Genomic DNA, 27,864 nt, shown 5'->3' with positions numbered 1-27,864 from the left:
GGCTTCCCCCCACACCACTGGATTACTGTTCGTTCAGGGAAGTTATTCTCCGCAACAGATTTCTGCCAACGTGGTGTAGTCTCGAGTATGGACCGGTTTCAGGTTTGTTTTTTTAAGATTTTATTTATTCTACAGAGAGCAAGTGTGCACAAGCAGGGGGAGGGGGAGAAGCAGGCCCCTGGCTGAGCAGGGAGCCCAGTGTGGGGCTCCATCCCAGGACCCTGGGATCATGACCTGAGCCGAAGGCAGACGCTTAACTGACTGAGCCACCCAGGTGCCCCCCGGTTTCACTTTTATACAAACCAGGAAGCCTATCTTAAATGGTACAGTCCCAGCTTCCATTTGGGGGTTCTGAGCAGCCGAACAAGGACTGTGTGTTCTGAGTTGTGTTCTAGTGATTGGATACACGTGGTTTTGTCGACAGCTGTAATTTCGTGGGAGTCTGCAGTGGAACAAGCCTGAAGGAAGTATGTTTATTCGTGGATTTTCTTACCCCTATAGGAAGAGAATAAGCTAAAGTCTAAAAAGCAATTTTAGTATTAAATACTAAAAGATAATTTTGCTAAGCAAAAAACATTACTGTAGAAAGGTGTTCTCATTACTACCAGCCTGGAAAGCTTGTTGGGAGGAGCCAATGAAATGGTGCTGAGTGTGCCTGAAGGTGAATATTCAGCGAAGAGCCATTTACGAAGAAGAAAAAAAAGGGGGTTGTCCCCTTGCTTTGTGCCTTCGGCTGTCAGAATCTCCTGTCCAGGCTAGCAGTTCCTAAGAAAATTTCAGAGAGGAGTTGATGAGATGAAAGCAATTTCCATTGTGAATGAGGTGAACCTCCTGAGGCATTTTCAAAATCTGTAGAGTGACTATTGGGAGCTGTCAGAATTTGTAGTATTCCTGATTAACTCCTCTCACTTTCCAGTACTGTGCCAGGAGATAAGATACATTTTGAAAGTGCCTACCTGATAGTAGCTGCTGTGAGCCTGGCGGTACACAGATAAATCTGACCCAGATACGGATCCTTCTCGGAAAGGTCTTACAGTCTAGTCATGGAAGTGTAAATACGATGAAAGGTGGAGGGGAAAGTGTCATGACAAAGACAGTCACTACTGAAGACGGCATTTAAGGCTGTCCAACACCTCAGGTTGGGTTGGAGTTCTACTCCAGATAACTGGATCTAGCGTGAACAAAGGCACGAACATGATAAAGGAAGAACGGTCAATAGAGCACTGAAGTACTGTTGACTGGAGTTCAGGATAAAAAGGAATGTCCGATGCTGCTGCACTAATCCAGGTGAGAACTGCAGTAAGTGGTAGAGGGGACAAGTCCCAGATCTAAGAATTGGTTCACAAATGTATTTAGAACTGTGCCTAGCATAGTGAGATCTCAGTGTTTGTTGTTATCACAAATTCATTCAGGAACTTGAGTTGCTAAGTATCTGCGTAATGAACAAAAGCAAACAAGATCCTTGCCTTTCAGTTTATGGTCCAATAGTAGAGATAAAAATTAAATCTACACTCAAATATTTTCTTACAAATTACCAAGTACTGTGAAGGATGACAATGGTGCTCAGAACTACAGGAGGACCTTTGGGACTGGGAAGGTAAAATGACATTTAACCTGAGACCTGAAACAGATCAACCGAAACTCAGATAACAAGGAAACTCCAGCCAGCATAGCACAGTTTATGAAGCATTTAACAGAAAAGTCCCGGGCTAGAGCGAGCTGGCTGTGGACCCAGCTGGATGATGAGGTTCCAAGTTGTCACACCTCTGCTCTCTCTTGCTCGGGCTCCCTTCCTGTCACGGTGAGAAGATGGTGGCCAGGAGTTCCAGGTGTGCATCTCTGCACATCCAGAAAAGAAGTGTTTCCCGGCAGTTCCCCAAGTCTTAGACTTGGCTCTCGCTGACTTCACAGTTCATATGCCTATCACTGACCACGCCGGTCAGGGATTGTGATACTGCTTGGTTGAAGCTGGAGCTGGACTGTGAGTTCTTCCAGGAAAATCAGGATATTGCTCTCCTTTAAAGGGCCAGTGGTGGTGCACAAACATCAGGCATCTAGGGCAGATGGATGAGAGGGTGTTAGCTAAGCAGAGCGGGTAGGGGAAAGTAGCACTGTGCGTGAGGCCCTGCGGCAGGAAAGAAGAAAAGGAAAGTTGGCCTGTGTGGCTGAGCACAAGTTGCAAGAGAACACGGAGAGTAACCTAAATGTCAGACTACATAGGGTCTTGTAGGCCATATTAAGGATCTTGGATTTCATTTTGAGAGCAATGTGGAGACACTACGAGGGTTTTAAGCAAGGAACAGGCTTGCAAGATGCTGACACTTGAAGCTTGATAATCTGGAAGCATATAGTTCTAAGTCACAGAAACTAGGATCATAGTAGAAAAGCAGGAAGGGTCAGGGAAAGAAAGTTTTGGGGGGCCATCACAAAACAAGTTGGGGATACTAGCAGGCAACCAGAAATGTTTACTACAACAGTCTTTACTTCCCATCTTACAACACCCTTTGCTCCTCACCCCACCTCTCTTCTCTTCAGTGCACTGCAGAGCTCTGTTCCTAGGCCCCCTTCAAAATTAATCAGTGCTGTCAATACCATCAATTTCACCAAGTCCAATGGTCTGTTCTCTTTCCACTTAGATTCTCAGCAATACTGACAGAATCAATCACTCTCTGTGACATATTTTCTTCCTGCTTCACTGGCCTCTTCTCAACCTCCTTTGCTACACTGCTCTGCCTCTTTCCGTCTTCCAAAGTTAGGAGAACTCTAGGGTTCAGTCCCAAATTCGCTTTGAATCTACCCCTCCCTCCTCACGCCATCTCATCCACTCTGTGGATCTCTGTGTGTGTAGCTGTGGAAAACAGCCAACAAGAGTTTGACAGCAATTTGGGAGTCGTCGTATATAAAGTTGACCAGAGCTTTACCTTGAAAATAACTTTATACCATCCTTGACAAATATTATAACCACACAGTAATTCCTAGAAGAAGAGTTTTGTTTTAGTGATGATTTTCTGACAAGATGAAAAGAGCACAATGTGACGGGCCTTCACAACGGACTTCTAAGGCGCTAGCATAAAAGAGGGTAGTCTTTACTGCATCAGATTTCCCAAACCTAAGCCTTGGAAGCACCTTGTCATGATACTTGCAAACTGTTTCTTTTCAGACTTTTAACTGGTCTCTCTGCAATAGGCTAGGTCCTTATTTTCCCTTTGGCTGCAATCTGGAGTTCCCCAACATACTTGCATGAATTTAGAACTACTTCGCGCTTATACTTAAATGGGAAGGATCCTGGGCTCGATGGACAGGACAGCCTGAAGCTATCAGAGGGCTCAAGAGGCAAGGGTCGGTCTCCTGCCTCCTGGGCTCTCAGGTGACAGCCCACAGAAGGGCACCGGACCCAGGAAGAGGCATCGGAACCTTCCAGGTAGAGGCTCTGGGTCTGTTGGATGGCCATGCTGGAGAGGACACTTGGAGAGGTCAGCAGCCATGGGGTGGAAAGAGCTGATCTAAGAGGATAAAAGCTGACACGAAGTAAAGCGCTGGGAGTAAAAGCAAGAAAAACACACACCCTGACAGGTGAGTCCTGTTTCCAACTGTCTGAGACCTGCTGTACAGCTACCCCGACCTGCAGATTCCTCTTTTCCTCAAGTTATTTAAGCTGTCGTTTGTACACAACAAGAGTCTTAAAAGCACTGCTGACATAAACGGTGTGAAAGGCTCTGGGACAGTTGTGAGAGGAGACAGGACAAGGGCAGAGCCAGAATCAGGGGAGAAGCCCAGCTCCAGCCGACAGCAACGCCACCTCACCATAAGATCAGGGTGGCCTTACTTGAGTAACAAACATTTAAACATTTTAAATTATTTACCGTTTCCTAAACTCAGCCATTCTGTTAGGTTCCGCAGGGTAAATGTGAAATTGGTGAAATAGTAATGGTCTTTAAAAACTAAATAACTGATTAAGACTGAGGTTAAACGAAATCAAATCTTAATAAAAAGCATATTATAACAGGGGCACCTGGCTGGCTTAGTCAGTAGAGCATGCCGCTCTTGTTCTCAGGGTCGTGAGTTCAAGCCCCACAATGGGCATGGAGCATACTTAAAAAAAAAAACAAACAAAACTATGTTGTGACTTGTGTCCGTGTTCATCTTTAATATGGGTTGGTTTTTTAAAAGGGGGAAGATGCAGGGCAATGTGAATAACAAAGTAAGTTCAACTCTGCTTTCATCTTTCTGTTCAGTTTCTACCATGGATGGATCCACTAGAATTTCTGCAAAAAGATAAAAAATTTTTTTAAAAATCAAGCATAATTAATAAACACCAACAAAACAAATGACAGACTACTGTGGCTATAGGGGCGCCTGGGTGGCACAAGTTGTTAAGTGTCTGCCTTCGGCTCAGGGCGTGATCCCGGCGTTCCGGGATCGAGCCCCACATCAGGCTCCTCCGCTGGGAGCCTGCTTCTTCCTCTCCCACTCCCCCTGCTTGTGTTCCCTCTCTTACTGGCTGTCTCTCTCTCTGTCAAATAAATAAATAAAATCTTAAAAATATATATATATATTGTGGCTATATATTTTTACAATCATAAAATAATGGGGTATAGATTCCCAACAATGTCATTCAACTTGCTCGTGTGGGAGTCTGAATTCCAGGGATAACAAGCTCTATATCAAAAGAGAGAGAGGCTGGTAACCTAAGCTGGCAAATGTCAATTAATTTTTTACTACCTCCCCCCCAAAAAATTAAAAATTTTTTTACTACCGTATGAACGTTAATTTTTAAATGTTCTCCTCAAATAACACAGGTAATTTCTTTAGATATGTAACATACCTTCACCAGTTTTCTTTGTTTCCAACACCTCGGATGTTTAGTCCTTCGTATTTAGTGAGGAATCCTTTGCTGGGTGGCACGGCTTTCACTGCTACTGGAGTTGCTAGGTTTGAGTTGTATTTTGATAAAATCTGAAACAAAACATTCCTTTTTATCAAGTCATTGGAACAACATAACAAATTTGGAAGGTCTTACAAAACATTCAGGAAAAGCCAAGGAAAATTTAAAGATATGAGTTATTTGAAACAGTAATAATTTTTCAGCAGCACAGACAAACATTCAACAGCAAAGAAAAGATGGAGTTACTAGAAATTGAATTTGGAGACTGATTTCTAAAGCCTTCTAAAATGTACTCTAAGATGAATGGGAATAAGCAGCAACGCATCCCTGAGAGCAAATGAAGCCTTTACAAAGTTGTTAGGGAAAATGTATATAGGAAAGAGGCAAAACACATGCTCAAAAGGGATCATCAGCTATTAAAGATTATAAAAAGAAGAGTCTGAAATATGTTATGATTTTTTTCATATATAGGTGATACATTAAATACAAGGTTTCCCCTCTTTCATGTAGAAATGAAAAGAGAAGGATCAACCACAGCAAAGTGGAAACTCTAGGTAACTCCTATAAAAGACAGAAGATGCTCACTCCACTTCTTATAATGCCCAGGAAAACAAGACAAAAAAGGGTAACAAATACTTTCTTGATTATCACAGGATGAGTCTGCTCTAATGGCATTTAGGTATCCTTCCAAGTAGTTTCACCCTTCGCACAGCTCTCCACAAGCTAGGTCAGTTGCTAGAACGGTTCTTAATTCCACTTGCCTAAGCCATTCCACCGAGCACTCTTCCATTGGGGGGGAGGGTGACTGGTGGTTATTTAGTAGAGCTGGCAGTCGGTATACAGATCAGGAGTAGACTAGAGGTAAATGATGATGTACTAAAAACTCAGGGTGGCCTTGCTTGAGTATTCTAACATTTAAATCAATGTTTCTCCAACCAAGGTCCAAGATGTCTCAGGTTCAAGAAACACTGATCTAAGCTTATTTATGATGCCCTACCCTGGAGAACTGTAGGGTAAATGACGTTTCTGATTTTGCCAGCCATACCTCCAATGGAAACAATGGTCACATGGCAACTGCAGTTGAACAATTATTACAAAATATTCTAAGAATACATTTCAGAACATGAAGTTAAAGGTAAAGAGAAAATGCAGCACAAGGGCATAAAAGTATGATGAAGTCATGAGCTTGTACTCAGCTCAGAAGAGCCTCAGCCAGGTGCTCTCAGAAGGGCCTATGAGCACAGAATTTAGATCTTCTCGGTACACGAACCAGCACATTAGCGCGGTGAGAAACAGGACAGTTTATTTACAGTTTCAGGTCTTTAATATAAATATCTAATTTTGAAAAGAATGTATCAGAGAAAGAACTAGCCTGGAAAAACAACCTGGAGAATGTCTTCTGGAATGGTAGTTACTTCTGGAGGTGTAGGTGTTCTCAGCAGATTCTCATAAGAAGAAATTACAGGAGAAGAGGGATCCGCAAAACTCTCAAAACACTTGTCTGAATTTAAAACTAACGATGTACAGTCTTTCATTTCCAAATCTTTTGATGAACTATGTGTTTTTGATAATGGATAATCTGTGGATCCCTATTGAACAAAAATAAATCATTAAATTATGATGTTATAAAATACAGTGAACAAAAATCATTAGTCAATTTTAGTTCTGTTGCACAAAACCAACCGAGAAGTAGCACAAAAATGACCTGTTCTTCCTCAACCGATTACTAAAGAAAATTGAGAAAACAAAGAAATGGCATAGGGAGAACGAAATACCATCCTTCGTTACTAATGACGGCTGAGCTACAGCTTAAAATGAAAACTAAACGGACTTGACTGAACCAGATTTAGATGGATTCACCCATCCAGTTTCAGGCACCACTGAGCTGGGCCTCGTGAGAATAACAGCACGGACGAGCACAAGTGCTACCGCACGCCCGCACTCTCAAGACCAGGACAGCCCGTCTGACGTAAGCTCAGCATGCAATTCGTGCTAAACTCACCAATCCAGCAAATGCCCTCATCTCCCTAGGGTCAGAGTTAATAAAGAGGGAGAGTCACATCAGTGCAGTGCCTTCCACACTGGAGCACAAGGAGTGGATTAGTTTTAAGAGGCAAGTCCTAGCAGCCAATAACCCGAGAGATTCTTCAACTGATACCAATCGCACTTTGTTGGTCTAGAGCTACTGTCCAATACAGTAGCAACAAGCCACGTGGGGCTATTGAATGTTAAATTCATATTTTTAAAAATAAAATGTTAGCTCCTCAGATGTACTAGTCACGTTAATGGACAGCCCGGTCTTCTGCACTGGTTGTCTTAAGTGTTCACAGCAACTTTAAAGAAGGGATGATGTATGCTTCTAGTAAATTTGTTGAGAAATATTTGGAAAAATACTAAAAAATCACCCTTAAATCTATCACCTGGAGATAATCACATCTTGGTGTGTTTCTATCCATTCTTTTACTCTTTTTCCTTGAAAAAAGTATATTGTGTGTGTTTGTATATCCATACACATGTGTGTCATTTTCCATCATTAAATATTTCTTGAAAACATTCTTTTTATGTTCTTATCTGTTCTTTAAAGCATATACTTCAGTGTATTTCACTTCTCTGCTACCACTTGACATTCAGATTTTTCCTGTTTTTTTGCTCTTATAAATAATGCTGTTCCTTCTTCTATAACTTCCTTGTTATAATTCTTTGTGCCAATGTGCCTTAGAATAAATCCTGAGATATGGTTAAAGAGTATGAAAAATGTTAAAGCTTTTGCTATATGCTGCTAAATTCCCCTCCAGAAATATGTAAAACTACTCTTAAAGGTGGCATTAATCTAAGTGGTTTTTTTAACTGAAGTACAGTTAACATACAATAGTCTTAAGTTTTTAAAACAGAATGTTTGAGTCTTGAAATAGTGTATATGAGTCATCAGGAAAAAGATTAGAGCTTTCAATGTTATGGAAACGTACCAAAGCTGTACTGTTCTTTGTAGAAGGAATTTTCAAACCAGGAGTGCAAAATGTAGGTGCCAAGGGAGAATCTGTAGAGTCGGCATCTAAAAGACACAAACGATGGCATGAAAATATACATTTGAAAATAAAGTTGAAATGTTTCAACTTTTAGGTTATAATCATAGTCAATATAATTTGTGCACTTTATCTTTAATAACTTAAGAAATAGCTATCGTGTGTGCTTGACTAGACAGGAAGAAACAAAACTTTGTATTTGCTTATCTAGTCTCATCGGCACTAATAAAAGCTCACCAAGGCTGCAAGGTATAAGAGCAATATATAAAAATGAATAGTTCTAGCAGAAGAGAAACAAACGATTAAAAGTATAATTTGAGAAAAGATATTTTGGGGGGCATCTGGGTGGCTCAGTCAGTTAAGCATCTGCCTTCAGCTCAGGTCATGATCCCAGGATTCCTGGGGTCCTGGGATCAAGCCCTATATCGGGCTCCCTGCTCAGTGGACAGCTTGCTTCTCTGGCTCCCTCTGCCCCTCCCCCTGCTTGTGTGCTCACTCTCACTCTCTAATAAATAAATGAAATCTTAAAAAAAAAAGATATATGTTTTTACAACAGCAACAAAGAAGACAAGACACCTACATGTCAATCCATTAAAATCTGTACGATCTTTATGGAGAAAATAAAATTTCTGAAGGAGGAGGAGGAGGAGGAGGAAGAAGGCAAGGAGGTCACCTGCCTTCTAAGACATTAGGATTTATTCTAAAGCCATAATTGACTATAGAACTTTTAGAAAGAGATCCCAGAAACAGAATCACTGGTATACAGTCATTTAATACCTCTAACACATAGTATCATGAAAGCAATCTTAAAAAAAAAAAAATCAAAGAGGGGTAGCTGGGTGGCTCAGTCGGTTAAGCAGCTGACCCTTGGCTTTGGCTCAGGTCATGATCTCATGGTCATGAGATCAAGCACCATACCGGACTCTGAACTCAGTGTGGGTAGTCTGCTTGAGATTCTCTCCCTCCGCCCCTCCCCCTACTCACACTCTCTCTAAAATAAATGAATAAACCTTTAAAAAAATGAAAGAGAAAAAAAAATGTTAGAAAAATTATCAGACTGGCAACATTTTATGAAGTCAAAAATCATCAAGTGCTGGAAAAGATGGAGAAACAGGAATGTAAACACTGCTGGAGAGAATCAGGACAGCCACTCTCGGGTGGCAAGTTAGCATTTTCTAGAATACTGGAAGATGTGCATCCCCGCTGATCTAGAAACTCAACTCCTAGATGTGAGTAACATGTGTACAAGGAACAATTTCATTAGAGCACTGCCTGTAATAGTAAAGAACAGCTACTCCTTAATAAGCAAGTGAGTAAATAAAATATGGCTTATTCATACAACGCTTAACAATTGAAATGGATGAACTGGATTTACATGGATTGAGTGAAAAAACCAAGTGGCAGAAGAAAACAAATTGTATGTTGCAACTTAAATGAAATCTTCAAACAACACAACTCTAGAATAATCATCACTTTAGGGGAGGAAGGGAAAGAGAGTAACAGTGGGGATTTAGCTTCATGTATAACATGAAGAGAAAGATCTGGAGCAAATTCAGTAAGATGCTAACATGTACTTAATATGAAATTTCCATGTATACACCCAAACACCTGGGATTCTAGGACAAGCACAGACAGAAGTTAAGGGCACAGGCTCCAACCTAGGAGGCACTGAAACAAAGCGCAGTGCATCAAGCCGAGAGCCTGCAAGAGCAGTGAGGTGTGTGAAGCAGAAACTGGAAAACACCTGCCCACTGGCGCCGGCTCCAGGGGAACGGCTCCTAGTCAGCTAGGCTAAAGGTTAAATCTTCAGAAAAAAACTGAAAATCAAAGTATCAACTCCACACGGTGCAGCGTTGGGGATTCTGAGTTTACCCTATGAGCCCAGTGTAGGCATCCTGAGTCAAGCAGTTCACTAAAAATCTGTGTGTACTGGTAAACCATGGGGCCTTGGCTGGGGTGAGCATGAAACAGCTCCACAGGACAACCCGTGGCTTCCAGAACTTCCACTGAAAACAGCGTCATCTGAAGAAGAGTTCACAGTTAAAAATTAAAAGTCTGTGAGAAGAAATACCTCCAAGGAAGAGAATCAGAGCAATAAAAAGTATCAATACCTTAACCAGTCTTCCAGACACATATGTTTAAAACGTTCAAAGAGATAAAGGAAGGCACAGAAATCATGAGGCAAGAGAACAGTATTATGGAAGGGAAAAAAAGAACAGTCACACTTGAAAGAAAAATGCATAAAACAGAAAATGTAGTCACTGGAGTAAAAATTCAATAGATTAAAATAATAATTTAGACTCAACGTAAGAGAAAAATAGCAAAGTGGAAGAAAGTTCTAACTAAAGCACGAGGTAGCATAGAGAAAAGGAAGGAAAATATCAAAGGGAAGTTAACCAAGGAGACTGAAGGATAACATCCCAAAATATAGCTTACAGGAATTCCAGGAGACAAAACTTGAGGAATTAGGGAAGGTAATTTTATTAAAGAGATAATCTCAGAGTATTTTCCAAAATTGATGACATGGGTCCTTAGTTTGAAAATCATACCAAATTCTAAACATAATAAATAAAAACAAACATATTTTAAAATTACAGAGAAATGTAGAATATCAAAGATAATAACAAAAATCTTACTGACTACCAGGAAGAAAAGACCAAAAATCTACAAAGGAAAGCAAATCAGACCCACAGCATTCTGCTCATCAGCAATGGACACCAGATGACAATGAAATAATTTCTTTATAAAATATTGAAGAAAGTCATTTATCAACCTATTGTCTATATCCAGTTGAATTATTGTTCAAAAATGAATAAATGAGAAAGAAAGACGTCTTCAGACACAAAACCAGAGAGCACTTCTCACAGACTAGAAATAACATCTCTGAAAGAACTGCTAAAGAATGTGCTTTAACAAGAAGAAAACTAAACCCAGAAGGAATGAGTAGGATAGAAGAAGCAACAGTAAAGAAAATGGTAAACAAGTTACTAAATTTTCCTAAGTATGGACTATAATGATGGTAGTTTGGTGGCATAAGAATAGGGTCAAGCTAAAATACAATAGAAACTCTCTTAACAAGCCCCCACTTGACCAAAGTACTAGTGGATAAACCTGAGCATGCCATTCCTTTCATAAAATACACGGCCTGTGATGTCTACTGAAGGCTTTAAGTCAGAAAGCTCTTCTTTAAAAAATTCATCCCAGTTCAGAAGTTATATATATAGATATTCTCCTCCTTCATCATTTTCTAAAAAGTTTATGCTCCCCTGGGAATTAACTCTGGGTATGTATGATGTGGTGGTCCACTCTCTCCCTCTCTTTGGCAGACAGGCTCTTTCCTACAAGCTGAGCTCTACGTTTACCAGAATTCATTTTTATTTTTTCACTTCTGTTTATGCCAGAAGCAGCTTGATAATTTAATGACGTAATTTAATAATATATGTCAGTGAAATTAGTACAAAAGAATTTTTCTGAAAATATGTTCATAAATTTGGAAACAACTGATAGACAGTCTAGTTACTTTAAAAAATATGCCAATAGATTTGATATAGATTAGACAATTATAAATAATTAATCAAAAAAAACCACAAACTCTAGAATTGTTTATATTTTTGTGAAAACTAATATTTTCATGTTTGGTGGGAGAAACATGAAAACACTACATGAAAATTTTCTTTAAGTTCTTGCAGTTTTCTAAAAAAACAGAATTTGAAATGGTAGCTAATGTACTCTGAATGTGGTTTATGTAAGAAAAATAATGTAGAATTCTAATCAATAGGCTGAAGCTAAATTTTAAAAAGGTACTATTGGGGGCGCCTGGGTGGCGCAGTCAGTTAAGCATCAGACTCTTGGTTTTGGCTTAGGTCGTAATCTCAGGGTCATGATCTCAGGGTTGTGAGATCAGGCCCTGAATCTGGCTCTGAACTCTGCGTGGAGTCTACTTAAGTTTCTCTCTCCCTCTCCAGTTGCTCCTCATCTCTAAAATAAATAAATAAATCTTAAAAAAAAAAAAGGTACTATTGGCTCTGTATCAAAAGTCTGGTGACTGAATATATATACATACGTGTATATATATATATACGCGTATATATATACGCGTATATATATATATATATATGTTTTAAGTTAAAATGTTAAAAACAACAAGCTGACAGATAAGGACTATAATCACGAAAAGTAGGAAAACATACCGGAGAATTATATCCTTCTCTAGTATGAAATCATGCTGCACCTGAATGGGATGGTACTTTATATAATTCAGTGTTATGAACGGAAAAGATGTAGAGGGGCTGTGAGAATGTCTAAGATGACAGAACCATTTTTGTACAAAAATAATCTAGAAAGAGGATAGCCGAGAAGTAATGTGATTATTACACTTACCATTTTTTTTCAACTGCTGGAGGCCAGGAGCGGCAAAGAAATTATCACTGGTCATTGGTTCTGGTTCTATGGCCTCTTCACTGGTGTGATTCATAAGGAAATTATAAGATTTTAAAAAGTTAATATTGAACCTCTGGGAAAAAATTCAATTATATATCATGAAGTCTAGACAAACATTCAATTCTGTTTTATAGAACAGAAGTCTCATGGAACTAATCTTTTTTTTTTTTTTTTTTTAATGTATACCCATGGCTCAAAAAAGGCTATACACCATTTTGTGTTGACAGGTGACTTAGACGCAAGTTAAGAAGCTCTGACTTAAGGGTAAGCCATAAGTTTAACTCATTAGTTCAAATATAGAAATTATATATCTCATGGTTTCAAAACCATCAAGTGGAATTTGCAACCAGTTTACAGATAGAGATTAAGAACTTGTCATTTTTTTGGACTAGAAAGACTGATCTATCATCTAGTTACTGAGGGTATTCTAGCCAATTACCCAGATGTCTGAAATATAAAGAGGAGGGTCATCAAATAACTACAAGCTGGTTCAATTAACCAACTGTCCTAGCATAATTTTTTTTAAAGATTTTATTTATTTATTTGTCAGAGAGAGAGACAGAATAAGCAGGGGGAGTAGCAGGCAGAGGGAAAAGCAGGCTCCCCGCTGAGTACGGAGCCTGACGCGGGGCTCAATCCCAGGACCCGGGGCCTGAGCTGAAGGCAGACACTTAACTGACTGAGCCACCCAGGCGTTCCTGTCCTAGCATAATCTACTGAACATTCTTACTTCAAAAACACCTTCTTATATAAATTAGAGTTGGTTTCTGGGCTATTCTATTCCAGTTATAAATCTATTCTGGGACAGTTTTATACTGTTTTACTTATTGTAGCTTTATATATTTTAATATTAGTAGGTCAAATTCCCTCATTACTGTTATTTTTCATTTTTTTAGCCACTCCTACTTTCTATTTCTATTCCAAATAAATTTTAGGATCATTTTACAAATACCCCTTTCTCCACCATGAAAAAAATTCTATTGAGGCCTTGTTGTAAATGCATGACATCTATAAATTAATTTGTTGTGATTAAATATCTTAGCAATATTCAGTCCATCTGGATAAAGAAAAACATTACATTCCCTAATTTCCCCTTTATGTAATTCAGAAATGTTTTATGGTTTTTATCACATAGACCTTTTACCTATGACTGATGTTGGCATTTTACTTTTTCGTTGCAAATATGAATGGTTTTTCCACTTTCAGAAATCATTTCATTCATTTATTTTTTAAAGATTTTATTTATTTGAGAGAGAGAGAGAGAGCACAAGTAGGGGGAGCAGCAGGCAGAGGGAGAGAGGGAGAAGCAGGCTCCCTACCAAGCAGGGAGCCTGATGCAGGGCTCAATCCCAGGACCCTGGGATCGTGACCTGAGCCAAAGGCAGTTTAACCGACTGAGCCACCCAAGGGCCTCTCAGTTTGTGAGTTTTTTAACTGGGATTTTACATCCATGTTCATAAATTAGATCGGCTATAGTTTCCTTTTGTGTGCTTTGTCAGTGCTTATATCAAGGGTATGTCAATCTCATAAACTCAACTGCAGCGTTTCTCTGTCTTATTCTGCTTTTAGAAAAAGAACTTTTTTTTGTCTGTGCTCCAATAAACCTTTACCAAAAACAGGCAGCAGGCTGGATTTGGCCTGTGGCAGTAGTCTGTAGACCCCTGATAACGACAGTTCTTTTTAAAGGTCATTATTTTCATAGTATCTCATTCTTAAGGCAATTTATAACTTTGTTATCCATTACACCCCAGTGACTCTGTGTGGTAAGCAGGATGGATATGGTTATATACATTTTACTAGTGAGGAAACGGAAAACAGACGTTTTATGAGTCTGAAGAGTCCAGGTAAGGTGCTGGGACCCACAACAGAATGTATTTCCCCTTCTCAGAAAAATAACTTTTTATATAAGATGAAATATATATATTCTATGAAATTATGAAAGGATTCATCCAGAAAACCATCTGTGCTCAGAGCTTTTTGGAGTTAGTTCTCTGATAGCTTTTTCGGTTTTCTTCTCTGACTTCTGGCCTATACAGGTTTTCTACTTCAAGCTGATTTTGATAACTGTGTACTATTTTCAAAAACTTTTCATTTATCTGAACTTTCCAAATTTCCCAATACTATGCCCTATAGTATTTCTAATAGCTTAATAATTATAGCCCTTCGTTCCTAATTTTGTCATCTGCATTTACATTTATCTAAGAACCAGTTCTTAGATTTATCAACTCTACTCTTCTAAAGATCTTTTGTAATGACATTTTACTTTATCTTTGGTGTTTACTCCCTTCTCTTTGCCCCACAATTGTGGGGTTTTTACTTGACTCCTTAAGTTGAATGCTTATTCTCCTTCTTTAATAATTAGTTCTTAAAGATATGGATTTATCTTTAGCTCTTGCTTGGCTGCTTTAATACAGGGTATTTTCATTTTCATTGTAACTCCTTAAGTACCACTTCCACACTATTCACTACCAATCTCTTTAGTCCAGGACAAAAACTGGTCACTGAGCTTCCAATTCATATTAAAATACCTACAAGTGGGGCGCCTGGGTGGCTCAGTCATTAAGCGTCTGCCTTCGGCTCAGGGCGTGATCCCAGAGTCCTGGGATCCAGCCCCACATCAGGCTCCTCCGCTGGGAGCCTGCTTCTTCCTCTCCCACTCCCCCTGCCTGTGTTGCCTCTCTCACTGACTATCTCTCTCTCTGTCAAATAAATAAATATAAAATGTCTTTTAAAAAACTCAAAAAACCTGAATGTTTTAAAATACCTACACGCAAGAGCACTTCTACTGGGACCTCTAAATCAACATGGAAATGCATCCACCTTTAGCCCAAGCTGTGGGTTTTCCTGTCTTGTTTTCCCAAGCATCATAACAGGTAACAAAACAGAAGTCTTTGATTTATCCTGGATCCCCAAGTCTTCTCCTCCCACATCTCCGTGCAAAATCATTCACAGGTTCTTACTGATTCTACCCCTTCTCTATCCCGCCAAACACCAAACTCCATCAGGCCTATATTACTCCTACAGCATTTAACCGGAAATCCAAGAGCTCACACTTTACTCATGGAATTCGTGATTCAGGGAAGTTTGAAATGTGAAATATCTGAAATCCATTCGAAGGAAAGTTACTGTCTGAAATATCATATCTCTTCTAGGAAAAATCAATAAATACGAAAGATTTAGAAAATTAGATAAAATGTGCCTTTTATGAATGTGGCTTACCTTTTATTCTCCTTTATATTTTTAAGTCCCATCGTGTAATCTTCATTTAAACATGCACCATAGTCAGAGATACCAAAGTGTTCTAATTTAGGAGTTACACACTCAAAATCATCCATCTTTAGAGCACATTTTGGAGTTTTTAGTACTTTAACTACTGACTGTTTAGAAGACGGAGTTAAATTTTTTGGCTCTTCCTCATGGTCGTTTACTGCCTGTGGAGGGTTTGGTGGAACTTGGGATACCATGTACCGCTCAAGTCCAAAATCGGAAAGCTGTGGACTCCGTGGAGACTTCTCAGAACCAGAAGTGCTCGGAACAGCAGGATCAGACAGATTGTCCTTCACATCAGGTATGTGAAAATCTTCATGCTTTGTGGACTCTGATTCAGAGTCAATGATTTCTTGTTCATCCACTGTGAGGAAGAACCAAGGAGGTCATATTTTGGTCAAACATCAAACCACAAAATTCCATGTACTAAAACCACACAAAACAGCTCCGTGTGAAATGTCCCAAATCGGCAAAAGTCCTGATTCCCTCCTTAGTCTCTAAAGTTTTATTTCAATTGTCCCTTCAGGAAATTCCTGACATGTGCCTCTTGTGTAGCCATATCCCATTTTCGATGACACATTTAAGAAGTAAACTAAAATGTTAAAAGATGAAAAATCAATGAAATAAAAGTCCAATACCCTCACTTCCTCGGTTACTTTGATTTACCGTCTCCCTTAATAGACTGTAGAACCATTTTACCATTTTATGACATTAAGCACAGGGCAGAATTAAATATGATCTAGATTTAACACAAAGCATAATATTATTTTAGGTTTTTCATTTACAGATGTTTAAGTAAAAAGGAAAGACTGTTACACCAAGATAAATTTTTATCCTCAGTCTGGAACACCTGTATTAAAAGCCTGGTTGAGGAAAATAACAGGAGAGCATTAGAAAGACATATAGTTTCTCAACCCTGAGTAGGTTATATCTGGCTCCAGACCCTGCACGCCTAACCACCACACTGAGCATTTCAGACTAAATAATTGAGCAACAACTGTGCTCTTCCCCACATCCTTTGACATTTCCTGCATACATTAATGGTTAATGAATTTGATGTGGGACCCAAGCTGCAGTTAAAAGGTCCGGGATGGTACTATGATGCCAAGAAAGAGTTTAAGAAGGAGAAATACTAGATTTTAGTGTGAGACAACAGAAAGTCAAAGAAGATAACCAGAAAGAAGATAAGTGGATTTGACCAGGAACTGGGCAGAGATTAACTTAATAAGTGACAGGGCTTCAGTGAGATAACAAGGTATGGAGAATGGAACGGGTCTAAGAAAATGTTGGAGGACAGATGTAAAATTTGTAGCATGCTGTGGAGAAGAAAAATGAACCACTAATTAGAAAGGGTCCCTGAAAGGAAGAGAAAATGGAGAGGGTGAGATGAAGGAAGACAAATGAAAATGTGTTTAGAATTCCCCCTGGGACAAGCATTTGAATGTTTCACTCCATTTAATTTTCGTATTAACTGTTTCAAGCATGAAATATCTTAGGATATTTTTTCCTCATTTTTATAAATAAAGGTACCAAACAACATTTTGGAAAACACTCAGCTGATTAAAATTTAAAGAGGGAAGACTTGAACCCACATCCTTTGATTCCAAACACTACCATTTGTTTAAGAATAAGGAGGGAGGGAGTTAATGCAAAGATCTGTTTTAGATGACCTTGAATAGGTACCATTTGGTTGCCAAATTGGAAATATGAATTGTAAACAATTGCACATATTGAAAGAAATGGGAAAAAGTTTCTCCAAAATCTGTTTCTTGCATTCTTTTTTTTTTTTAAAGATTTATTTATTTATTCATTTGACAGAGATAGAGACAGCCAGCGAGAGAGGGAACACAAGCAGGGGGAGTGGGAGAGGAAGAAGCAGGCTCATCGCGGAGGAGCCTGATGTGGGACTCAATCCCAGAATGCCGGGATCACGCCCCGAGCCGAAGGCAGACGCTTAATGACTGCGCCACCCAGGCCCCCGTTTCTTGCATTCTTTTTAAGAAAAAAGTATTTGTACTTTTCTTGTTATGAATTGGAATATATTTTTTAAGTATGATAATGACCTTTTTTGTTCACTTCATCTTTTAAAGGAAGGTCTATAGTTAAAATGGGGTGAGGCGCTGGTACAGATCCCTGCCAGAATCTTTTGGATCCAAAGGAAGAGGAAAGGGATAAATTTAGGCTGTACATTTCCCGGGCCAGCTAAGAGATCCAACAGACTGAAGGAAGTGAAGAGGAGCACATTGTTTTCTCTGAAGGCCGTATTTTCTTTGTTTTGACTGGGAACAGGAAATGAATTAGGATAGGGTACTATTTTTGCATGCATGATAAACCAGGATGTATTATATATGGAGTATGTACCACATCAAAAAAAAAAAGTTACAGACTTTGGTTTCAAGGCTTTTGGCCCTTGGAAGAGCTGCTGATTCAGAGTTCTGTTTAGGCATTGTGCTTTCTGTTAATTTGGAGAAATGTTATAAAGGCTACCAAAAACCTATTCTTTTATTTATCACAAGGCTATCACTGAAGAGATTAATAAAATCATCACCATATCACTGCCTCATAGAGAGGTATTATTCCTATTTTGCAAGTGAGGAAAAAGCAATTCAGAGAAATTATCCAAGGTCACACACATGTAGTAACTGGTGGAGCCAGTACTTGAATCCATAGCTTGTTCACACTAAAGTCAACTGAATGCTTTCCGTTGTACCATGCAGACTGTTTAATTTATCCTCCACACATATCCTCAAGATACATTTGTTGAATTTAATTAATGGTTTACTTATGTACAAAGATCATTCTCTTCACAGAAACAAAGACAATGAAGCATACTGAAATTAGCCACTCACAGGTATGGGCCTAACAGTAGTTAACACTGGGTGATTAACATGCCAGGTGCTGTTCTAAACAAATTTTATCTCATTCAATCCTTCTACAACCTCAGACGTAGATACTATTAAACATCTCCACTTTACAGAGGAGACACTGAGGTACACCGTTAAGTAACTGGTCAAAGATAATACAGCTAATAAATGGTGGAATTAGAGATTTGCATTCAGATAATTTGGCTCTAAATTCTAAACCACCATGCTATACTAACCTTCATTAAAACCGGAGAATTTAAAAAGGCCTTTATCAGTGCATAATGCCCCAAATTTCTCATTCTACAGACGAGAAAATTGATTAGTCTCTCAGCTATTTATTGGCAGAGCTGACTAGAAACCTACTATCCTAAAAATAAAAATAAAAATTAAAAAAAAGAAACCAACTATCCTAAAATCTTGATACTCTTCTTTTACCTAGCATTTTGGAAAGGAGAGCAAGACCACCAATCAGCACTGCATCCAGCACAGTGTTTGGTGAATAATGATGATCACACATGACAGTTACATAACGGCAGAGCCAAAACCAGAAACCATGGCCAAGCCCAGAGCAGTCATATTTAATCATGCTGCCTTCCTTCTTTAATACTAAAACAAATACCGTAAAATACAAGTTGTCCACACCTGAATCTTTCTTGGCACGTGGATTATATCCATACTTCTGGAAAAACTCTCTTATTTTCATGATATCCACTGAATTTTTTTTCATCAGTACTTTTGTTGCCTTTATGAAACCAATGCTTTCTTGACTTTCCAAACTTGCTTGATCAAGAAGAATACTGACATCATCCTTTTATAAGGAAAAAAAGTACATTATAATTTCTCTATCTTTTGACTAAGTCTACTTAGATTTTAAAAATTATGACACAAAGATGATACATTAATACTGTAGAAGTGGTACCTTTAGAGTCTGGACTTCTGAATGAAGGTCATATAAAATTCTCATTGGGTAATCTTCACAGTCTTCAATATGAATAGAGAAAGGAAAAAGTGCAATAAGGAAAAGGAGGAAAAAGAAGAGAAAATATAATTTAGTATTCTTTCTTAGAATTATGAAATCCTTGTCTATTTGTTCATAATTTATTTCTTGCCAATTACAAAAAAAAGTGTGAAGGCCTTTCTTTTAAAATTGATGAAATTATACATACAGAAAAGTACAAAAGTCCTAAGTATATAGCTTCATGAACTTTGAAAGTAAACATACCGTACATAATCAGTACTCAGATCAAGAAGGGAAGAAGGGAGGGAGAGGAGAAAATGTAATCTGACTTAGCAATTTTTTTATGGTGAGCACCTTCTGGTTCCTAGTTTTAAAATCTTTGTCAATGACACACTTACATTATCTTCTAAGTGCTTTATTGTTTGCCTTTTGCATTGAGAGCTACAGTCTACCTGGAATTGATTTTTTTTTTTTTAATATGGTAAGAGGTAAGGATCAAGATCCATTCTTATTTGCCATATGAGCGTCCAACTGACCTGGCACCATTTATTGAAAAGACATCCTTCACCCACTGTACTGTCAACTTTCTTATTAATCAGTTGCAATATGTCTAATATACATCATGTAAAGGCAGTTTTTTAAATAATTATATTTTTCTTTCTGAAACATGCGTCCTTTGAAGATGTCCTTTCACCTGTTAAAAGCTGACCAATTTTCATTTAGGAAGTGCAAGTCATCACAACAGTGATACTTCATACCCACTAGAATGACTATATTCAAAAAGACAAATAATAAATGATGAGGATGTGGAGCAACTGCAACCTTCATTCATTGCTGGTGGAAATGTACAATGGTACATCCACTTTGGAAAACAATTTGGCAGCTCTTCAAAAGTTAAACATAGAGTTATCATATCATATCATTCTACCTGTAAGCACATGCTAAACAGAACTGAAAACATTATGTTCACCCAAAACTCACCCACAGATGTTTACATACATTCATAATAGCTAAAAAGTGGAAACAATCCAAATGTTCATCAACTGATGAATAAACACAACGTGGTATATACGTACAATGGAATATTATTCAGCAATACAATGGAATGAAGTACTGATACATGCTTATGACATGAATGAACCTTGCAACATTATGTTAAAATAAGTCAATCACAAAAGCCTACTAATTGTATGATTCCTTTTATCTGAAATACACAGAATAGGCAAATTTATACAGACAGAAAACAGATTAGTGGTTGCATAAGGCTAGTGTGGTAGGAGGGAGTGGGATTGTGGGGAGTGGATACTAACAGTCACAAGGGTTTCTTTTGAGGGTGATGAAAATCTAAATACTATAATGGTTGCACAACTCTGTGAATATATCAAAAACCATTGAATTGAATCCTTTATTTTTATAAAGATTTATTTATTTATTTGAGAGAAAGAGAGAGAGAAAGAGTGCATGCAGGGGGAAGGGGCAGAGGGAGAAAGAGAATCCCCAGCAGACTTCCTGCTGATGAGATTTTTTGGTGATCATTTTCTCTACCACAATTCCATATTTTCTGTAATACATATTGGCTGCAAATAGAAAAGTTATTTCAACTTTTACTTATAAAACCAGAAGAAAATGCAAAATTTGTGTACACAGTTAATACGCTGGTAAGAAGGCAAATTAGCACAAGCTTTGTCAATTTAGCTACATATCAAGTGTCCAAAGAGGCACCTAGCTGGCTCAGACCCTCTTGATCTCAGGGTCATGAGTTCAAGCCCCACATTAGGCGTAGAGCTCACCAAAAAAAAAAAAAAAAAAAAATAGAGAAAACAGAAAATAATAAAATACTAATAGTGGTGTCTTTGAATGGTTGAGTTACAGGAAATATTTATTTTCCTCTTTTTACTTTTCCACATCTCAAATTTTTTGCCAGTTACATGTACTGTTTTACAGTCAAAAGAATAAACATTTTCAAATGGCTGGGACACTACTCATAATATAACTAAAGTAAAAGGAGTCTGTGTCTACAGGGCACAATATTTTAAGGCAAATTACAATTATGACATTTATAAAATAATCTCAAAATCTGAACTACTCTTAAAACAATGTTTTAAAAAATTTCTAATCTAAAGAGTAGTGGTGAAGAATTCTGCTATATTTATTTTTTTAAAGAGCAGTATGCTGGGGTGCCTGGCTGGCTTAGTGGCAAGAGCATGCGACTCTCGATCTCTGGATCGTGAGTTTGAGCCCCACACTGGGTGCAGAGATTACTTAAGAAAGAAAAGAAAAGAGGACGGGAGGGGAGAGAAAAAAGCAGCACTGAGTACTAATGTCTGTGCCGGCAACACAGTTTGCTGGGAAAAACAATGGCATTTCCTGCAACTGTGGACCAGTTGGGTGAGACAAAGTTACTATGCATGTAAAGAACCCTGCTAAATAACTGCATTTTGTTTAATTTTAATTATATTGTATTTTATTGATAAATACCCATTATGTGACTTGAAAGCATATTATGTATAAATTATTGTATGGATTATGAGCTCAATCTGTTAATTTACATTCTTATTCTGCGCTGTTTCTCTCCTCAACACAGTAATAGCGCTATTTCATTATTTGAGGAGAGCAAACGTGGTCGTACATAGAACTGAAAACAGCCACAACATACTTGAGGGGGCATAAGAATAAATGAAAAGGTGGCACTTGTCACCTCGGGACTCTGCTAACGACAAACACCGAGCATTTTGATGGGTGTATCACCCCCATTCCGTATCTCTTTCGAAGTACTCTTCACCACTGTAGATAAATAGCCTTTCTGCAGGTGTGTGTGTTTTTACTCGTTAAGGCCCTTCTGACATGCCGCACTCCTGGCTGGCCGCGGGCGGCTGTGCGAGTCGTAGTAGTAGCCACGATCCCCCCAAACGCCCGCCCGCTTCACTCACCACTCTCCTCTCCGTCCAGCGCTCGCTGCAGCCGAGCCGTCTCGCTGTCTAGGGTGATGGCCAGAGACCGTAGCTTCGCGTGGAAGCTTCGGATCAGATCCATGGGAAAGCACTCCTCGGCAGTACACTAGACGCAAGGAGAGTCCACCGCTCCGGTAGCGCCCGCCAGTAGTTTGAATCTCTTTGAACCGGAAGCGTCCCTGGCTCCGCGGCGTCGTAAAACTCCTCTCTCGCGAGAACTGAAGTCTCACGCGAAGGGGCAAGGAGGTTCCGAGTGACGGGCGCACTTCCGGGGTTGTGTCCGCTGGCGTGCGGAGGGCCTGGGGTCTTCTCCGGGTTGCGGTCGGTGAGTTGATCGGGTTATTTCGTTGTTTCACGAATCCCCTTCTTTTCCCTGTCGCAGCTAATTGGGCTCCCCGCTTCATTTGGGGTGCGGTGTGAGTTCTCGTGGGTGGCCGAGTGGCGAGAGAGGCGGTGTCGCGCGCGTGCGCGTCGCTGCTTCCCGCGTCCGAACGCGTCGCCAGTTCTTGCGGTCTTCTGCCCTGTCTCAGTAGGTACCATGTTCCTGACTGCCCTCCTCCGCCGCAATCGCCTTCCTGGCAGGCAGTGGATCGGGAAGCACCGGCGGCCGCGGACCGTTTCTTTCCACGCGAAGCAGAACATGATCCGCCGCCTGGAGACAGAGGCAGAGAACCATTACTGGCTGAGCATGCCTTACCTCACCGCGGAGCAAGAGTACGGCCACGCCGCGGAGCGCAGGGCGGCGGCCTTCGAGGCCATCAAGGCAGCCAGCATGTCCAAGTTCCCCCCCCACAGATTCGTGGCAGACCAGCTCGACCATCTTAATGTCACGAAGAAGTGGTCCTAACCCAGAGCCACCATCTTTCAGCTGGACGGACCACAGGGCTGCTACCTCTCAACCCGATTCTGGAACAGAACACCTGTGACCTCTGGGGAAAAATGAGACTTTGGAGCAATCTTATTGAACAGCAAACATGAGTGTAGTGGTCTGCATATAGAATATCTGGGGCTCCAAACTCTTTAATACTTAATAGTCCAATCTCTGCCATATTGTTTCCTGTTCTGTTACCCTGTTGGGAAGGTACAAGAGATTTCCTAGGTCACAGAGGATATAAAATGTATTTTGGATGAAAGCTTCAAAAAAAGCTACAAAGTATGGTTTGGAATCTGTCCTTAAGTATGAGATACTTGATGGGGGCTTACCTTTTGTCCAAAGAATAATTGCCTAAAGATAAGTGAAAATTGAGTTTTTTCAGTTAAACATACGCCTAAAAATAGCATTTTCTTCAGGGATTGCTACTAAAAGACATTTAAGTGAAGTAAAGGTGTTCATCAGAACTTCTACATGAAGTTGTATTTTAAAAACCTCTTTTGAGGTACATGGGTGGCACAGTCTGTTAAGCTGTCTAACTCTTGGTTTCCTCTGAGGTGGTGATGTCAGGGTGGTGAGATCCAGCCCTGCACAGGGCTCCATGCTGGGGGTGGGGTGGGGGAGGTGTGGCTCTGCTTAAGATTCTCTGTCCCTCTGCCCCTCCCCCTACCTCAAATAAATAAATCTTTAAAAATAAAAAAAACTTCAAAAAATAAAAACCTTTCTGGAATGTAATTAATGAACCTTACAGTCCACCAGTTGATGTTTGTTTTTTCAAATTACCTTTTTCAGAATATAATAGTCAAGTGCTTTACAGATGTTACCAAATAGTAATCCTATCACCTGGGGCTTTTTACATGTGAGGAAATATTTAAGAAACTTTTCCAAAATCATATCTAATAATGAATGACCTGGATTTCAGTTTCTGTATAATCTAGAAATTGTAACTGCTATGCATATATTAAATAGAATATTTTCAAATCACCTAGAAGAAAAATAATTCAATCCCATTACCCAGAGATGAAACATGTATTGAGTCTATATGGGTAAACAGAATTTAGAGCTAAAAACTCTTAACACGGGGCGCCTAGGTGGCGCAGTCGTTAAGCGTCTGCCTTGGGCCCAGGGTGTGATCCCAGCGTTCTGGGACCGAGCCCCACATCAGGCTTCGCTGCTAGGAGCCTGCTCCTTCCTCTCCCACTCCCCCTGCTTGTGTTCCCTCTCTTGCTGGCTGTCTCTCTCTGTCAAAATAAATTAAAAAAACAAACAAAAAACACCTCTTAACGCTTGAAGATTCTAATGCATATTGCCAGTGGCTTTCCAGAAAGATTGTAAAACAGCAAGATCAATGTATGAGAGTGCCAGTCTCATTTGTCAACATTAACTGTTATCTTCATTCATAAATGATTCGTGATTTACATTTAAATATCTGCCATTGGGATGTATAGGCTTTGATGCACATACTAATTTTTTTTTTTTGATTCATTGCACCTAAAAAGTACCCGCCAAATGATAGTGGAATGCTTAACCAAGCTGAACTGTTATTAGTGTGTCATATTCTTGATGGTGTGTAAATACTTGAATGCTTTTTATAGTTTACAGAACTGTCTCTGATTCATATGAGCAATTTAATACCTCTGACCTTTTATTCTCATACCTGGAACGGGTGACAGCTGATGCTGTTTAGGAGAAAGGTGAAGTGGGGCTCCTGGGTGGCTCAGTCCTTAAGCATCTGCCTTTGGCTCAGGGCCTGATCCCGGGGTCCTGGGATCAAGCCCCGCATCAGGCTCCCTGCTCTGCTGAGAAGCCTGCTTATTCCTCTCCCACTCCCCCTGCTTGTGTTCCCTCTCTCGCTGGCTGTCTCTTTCTCTTTGTCAAATAAATAAAATCTTTAAAAAAAAAAAAAAGAGAGAGAAAGGTGAAGGAAGGGGACCTGCTTAAAACCATGACCATGTTGCTTTGACCTTCATGTAACTCAGAAACTTCCTTTGACTTTGGAGTTTGAAAAAGTAATGGTTAACTTGAATCTTAGAGAAGGAAAAAGATGCTAAAATCTTGAGTCTGAATGTACAGAAGGCAGTTCATGCGAAGAGAGGTATTTATCCCCACTATGCAGGTTGGAAAGAAGCTCAGAAATGGCAGCAACATTCCCATGTTCACACAGCTAGCAAACAAGAAAGGTAGAATTCAGGACTAGGTTTATCTAAAGACCATTTTCATTTTAATATAGTACACTAGCTGCTATAAATCAAAGATCGTAGCTTTGTTTTAATCACTTCTTCGCCAAAGCAATACTGTTGAAACAGTTGACTTTTCTCCTTGAAACTCCACAACTGTTACCACCATAGCCATCATAAAGTTAATCTTTTTTATCAACAGAGTTGTTTGCTGATTATAATTACATTGTAATAAAATATATCTGTGCCAATCTGTGCATTATGAACAGTCACTCCTTTCTATCTATAATACAACCCCCACAGCTCTGTGTGTCATCTAATTGTTCACTTTGCAAGTATTTGTGGAAGATCTATCATGACTCGTCCTGGTGCTATTGATCATTAAGCTCAAGGAGTTTACTATCTCACTGGATAAAATGTGCAGTGTAAGTAATACAGCATGATGATTGACTTCATGGCTATAAGTATAAGGTATAATAAGAGTTTAGGGAAAGGGCCATTTGTCAACCTTACCTGAAGAGTCAGGAAAAACTTCAGAAGAGGTGATCTTTGGGGGGCGCCTGGGTGGTACAGTCATTAAGTGTCTGCCTTAGGCTCAGGGCGTGATCCTGGCATTCTGGGATCGAGCCCCACATCAGGCTTCTTTGCTAGGAGCCTGCTTCTTCCTCTCTCACTCCCTCTGCTTGTGTTCCCTCTCTTGCTGGCTGTCTCTATCTCTGTCAAATAAATAAATAAAAATCTTAAAAAAAAAAACAACAGGTGATCTTTGAACAAATTCTTAGTTTTCCTGGCAGAAACTAAAGGCAGAAGTAACAGTCTAATGATTAGTCATGGAAATGCCAGTAGTTTAGTTGCAGTATAGGGTATTTGTGAGTGGGGAAGAGAAGTGATAGACAATGAGGCTACAGATGTAAGCAGGGACCAGAACATGAAAGTTCTTGCATGACACTTCAAGTAGTTTGGCTTTTATTCTGTAAGTGATGGGGAGCCATCAAAAGTGTTTAGTTAAATAATGGCAAGCACTGTGGAGAGTAGCTTGAAAGAAGAAATGACTAGGAATAGAAAGACCTGGTGGCTATTAAAATAATCCAGTTACGTATTGAAATTTGGATGGTGGAGGTTTAAGGAGGTTAAGAGAATTAACAGAAGTTTGTGACCATTTGTACAACCCCTAATTTGCTGCCTTGGGTCCCTAAGTGGAGGGTACTTTATTATTTAATTAGGATAATCCATACCCCTTCAGTGTCTTTGCCTCGCCAGTGTATTCCCTGGAGAATCCCCCGGATGAACCCGACCATTTGCCTTTGTTGGGAACCCACTTAACTGCTGAATATAGCAGGAGAAAATCACTTAATTAGGATTATTAGTTTCTCTTTATAAAACTCTCTAAGTTCTGTTTGAATGACCACAAACCCCGTACTGGAACCCAACACTGCCCAGCAACCTTACACGTGTATTAGTTTGTTAGAGCTGCCAGAACAAAATTCACAGTGGCTTGAACATTAATTTTTTCACAGTACTTGGAAGCTGGATGTCTGAGATCAAGGTGTTGGCAAGTTGGTTTTCTCTGAGGCCATCGGAAGGATCTGTTTCAGCCCTCTTTCCTTTGCTTGCAAATGGCTGCCTCGCTGTGTCTTCACATTTGTCATGCTGTGCTTACATGTGTCTGGTATCAGCCTGTGTGTCTAAATTTCCTCTTCATATAAGGACACAGCCATATTAGATTAGGGTCCCCCTTCATAGCCTCATTTTAATCACCTGTTTAAAGACCTCATCTCCAAATATGATAACATTCTGAGGTACTTGGGGTTAGGACTCCAACATTTGTATTTGGGGGTCACAGATAAGCCTGTAACATGTTTCTCTGTTTGCTGTAATTCCTACTCAGTGTGATAACTTTTCTTCTCTTCAAAAGCCTTCTACCTACAGGCCTTCCTCCATCATCACTCTCTGCTGGGGACCTAGGCTCATATTTTACTGATAAATCTAAAGCCCATGGATGTGAATCCCTTCATCTTCACAACACTAAATCGACTATATATACTAATTTTCTCTCCTTTATTAAAATCAAGGATATATCCCTTGTTTCAAATGGAGTGCCAGGGTTCCAATTTTATGATGATTAATTAAACACATAGGTCTCTCTCTTCTCTCCCAAAACCTTGGTGAGGTGACAGTAAAGACATTTTTAAAATTATTAACCCTTGAGAAAAAAGGGAGAGAAAACAATAGACAAGCTATTTCAATGAATATTTTGGAAGAAATAAGAAGGATGTCTGGGATGTTGACATAACAAAGGGAAAAAAGTTGTAATCTAAACATCTGTAGAAGAGAGACAAAAAGCCTCCCAAGAAGCTCAAGTGGGAGGCAGCTGGATGATGAACTCCAGCAAAACTAGAGAGTAAAACAAGAATGAAAAAGGCATGGA

At 39.5% G+C, this 27,864-nt stretch overlaps 2 protein-coding genes across 5 annotated transcripts; one reads left to right on the top strand and one right to left on the bottom strand.

The window, feature by feature from the left end:
- Nucleotides 1–169: 169 nt before the first annotated feature.
- Nucleotides 170–22,565, bottom strand: SKA3 (spindle and kinetochore associated complex subunit 3). Of its 3 annotated transcripts, XR_006779567.2 has the most exons (10): nt 22,368–22,565; nt 19,399–19,460; nt 19,122–19,287; nt 15,568–15,979; nt 12,289–12,368; nt 7,852–7,937; nt 6,271–6,474; nt 4,826–4,956; nt 3,864–4,265; nt 178–2,054 (listed from the first exon to the last, which is right to left on the bottom strand). XR_006779567.2 is itself a non-coding variant. In XM_045797114.2 (9 exons), exons 1-8 carry the CDS (start codon nt 22,468–22,470, stop codon nt 4,828–4,830), a joined length of 1,242 nt encoding a protein of 413 aa, XP_045653070.1. In that variant the 5' UTR covers nt 22,471–22,565; the 3' UTR covers nt 170–4,265; nt 4,826–4,827. The 3 variants fall into 3 exon arrangements, 2 of the variants coding, with proteins under 2 accessions (XP_045653070.1, XP_045653071.1); XM_045797114.2 differs by having other exon boundaries at nt 170–4,265; XM_045797115.2 differs by lacking the exon at nt 3,864–4,265 and having other exon boundaries at nt 179–2,054.
- Nucleotides 22,566–22,618: 53 nt separating this feature from the next.
- On the top strand, nt 22,619–25,176 carry MRPL57 (mitochondrial ribosomal protein L57). 2 transcript variants are annotated; one of them, XM_045797111.2, is made up of 2 exons: nt 22,619–22,713; nt 22,919–25,176. In XM_045797111.2, the coding sequence occupies exon 2, from the start codon at nt 22,927–22,929 to the stop codon at nt 23,233–23,235; it is 309 nt and encodes a 102-aa protein (XP_045653067.1). In that variant the 5' UTR covers nt 22,619–22,713; nt 22,919–22,926; the 3' UTR covers nt 23,236–25,176. The 2 variants fall into 2 exon arrangements, with proteins under 2 accessions (XP_045653067.1, XP_045653069.1); XM_045797113.2 differs by having other exon boundaries at nt 22,623–22,713; nt 22,922–25,176.
- Nucleotides 25,177–27,864: the final 2,688 nt, after the last annotated feature.

The sequence above is a fragment of the Ursus americanus genome, chromosome 10 (assembly GCF_024610735.1).
Source record: "Ursus americanus isolate L20-20 chromosome 10, mUrsAme1.1.p, whole genome shotgun sequence".
NCBI lineage: Eukaryota > Metazoa > Chordata > Mammalia > Carnivora > Ursidae > Ursus > Ursus americanus.
This window is presented reverse-complemented; position numbering and strand designations above follow the sequence as displayed.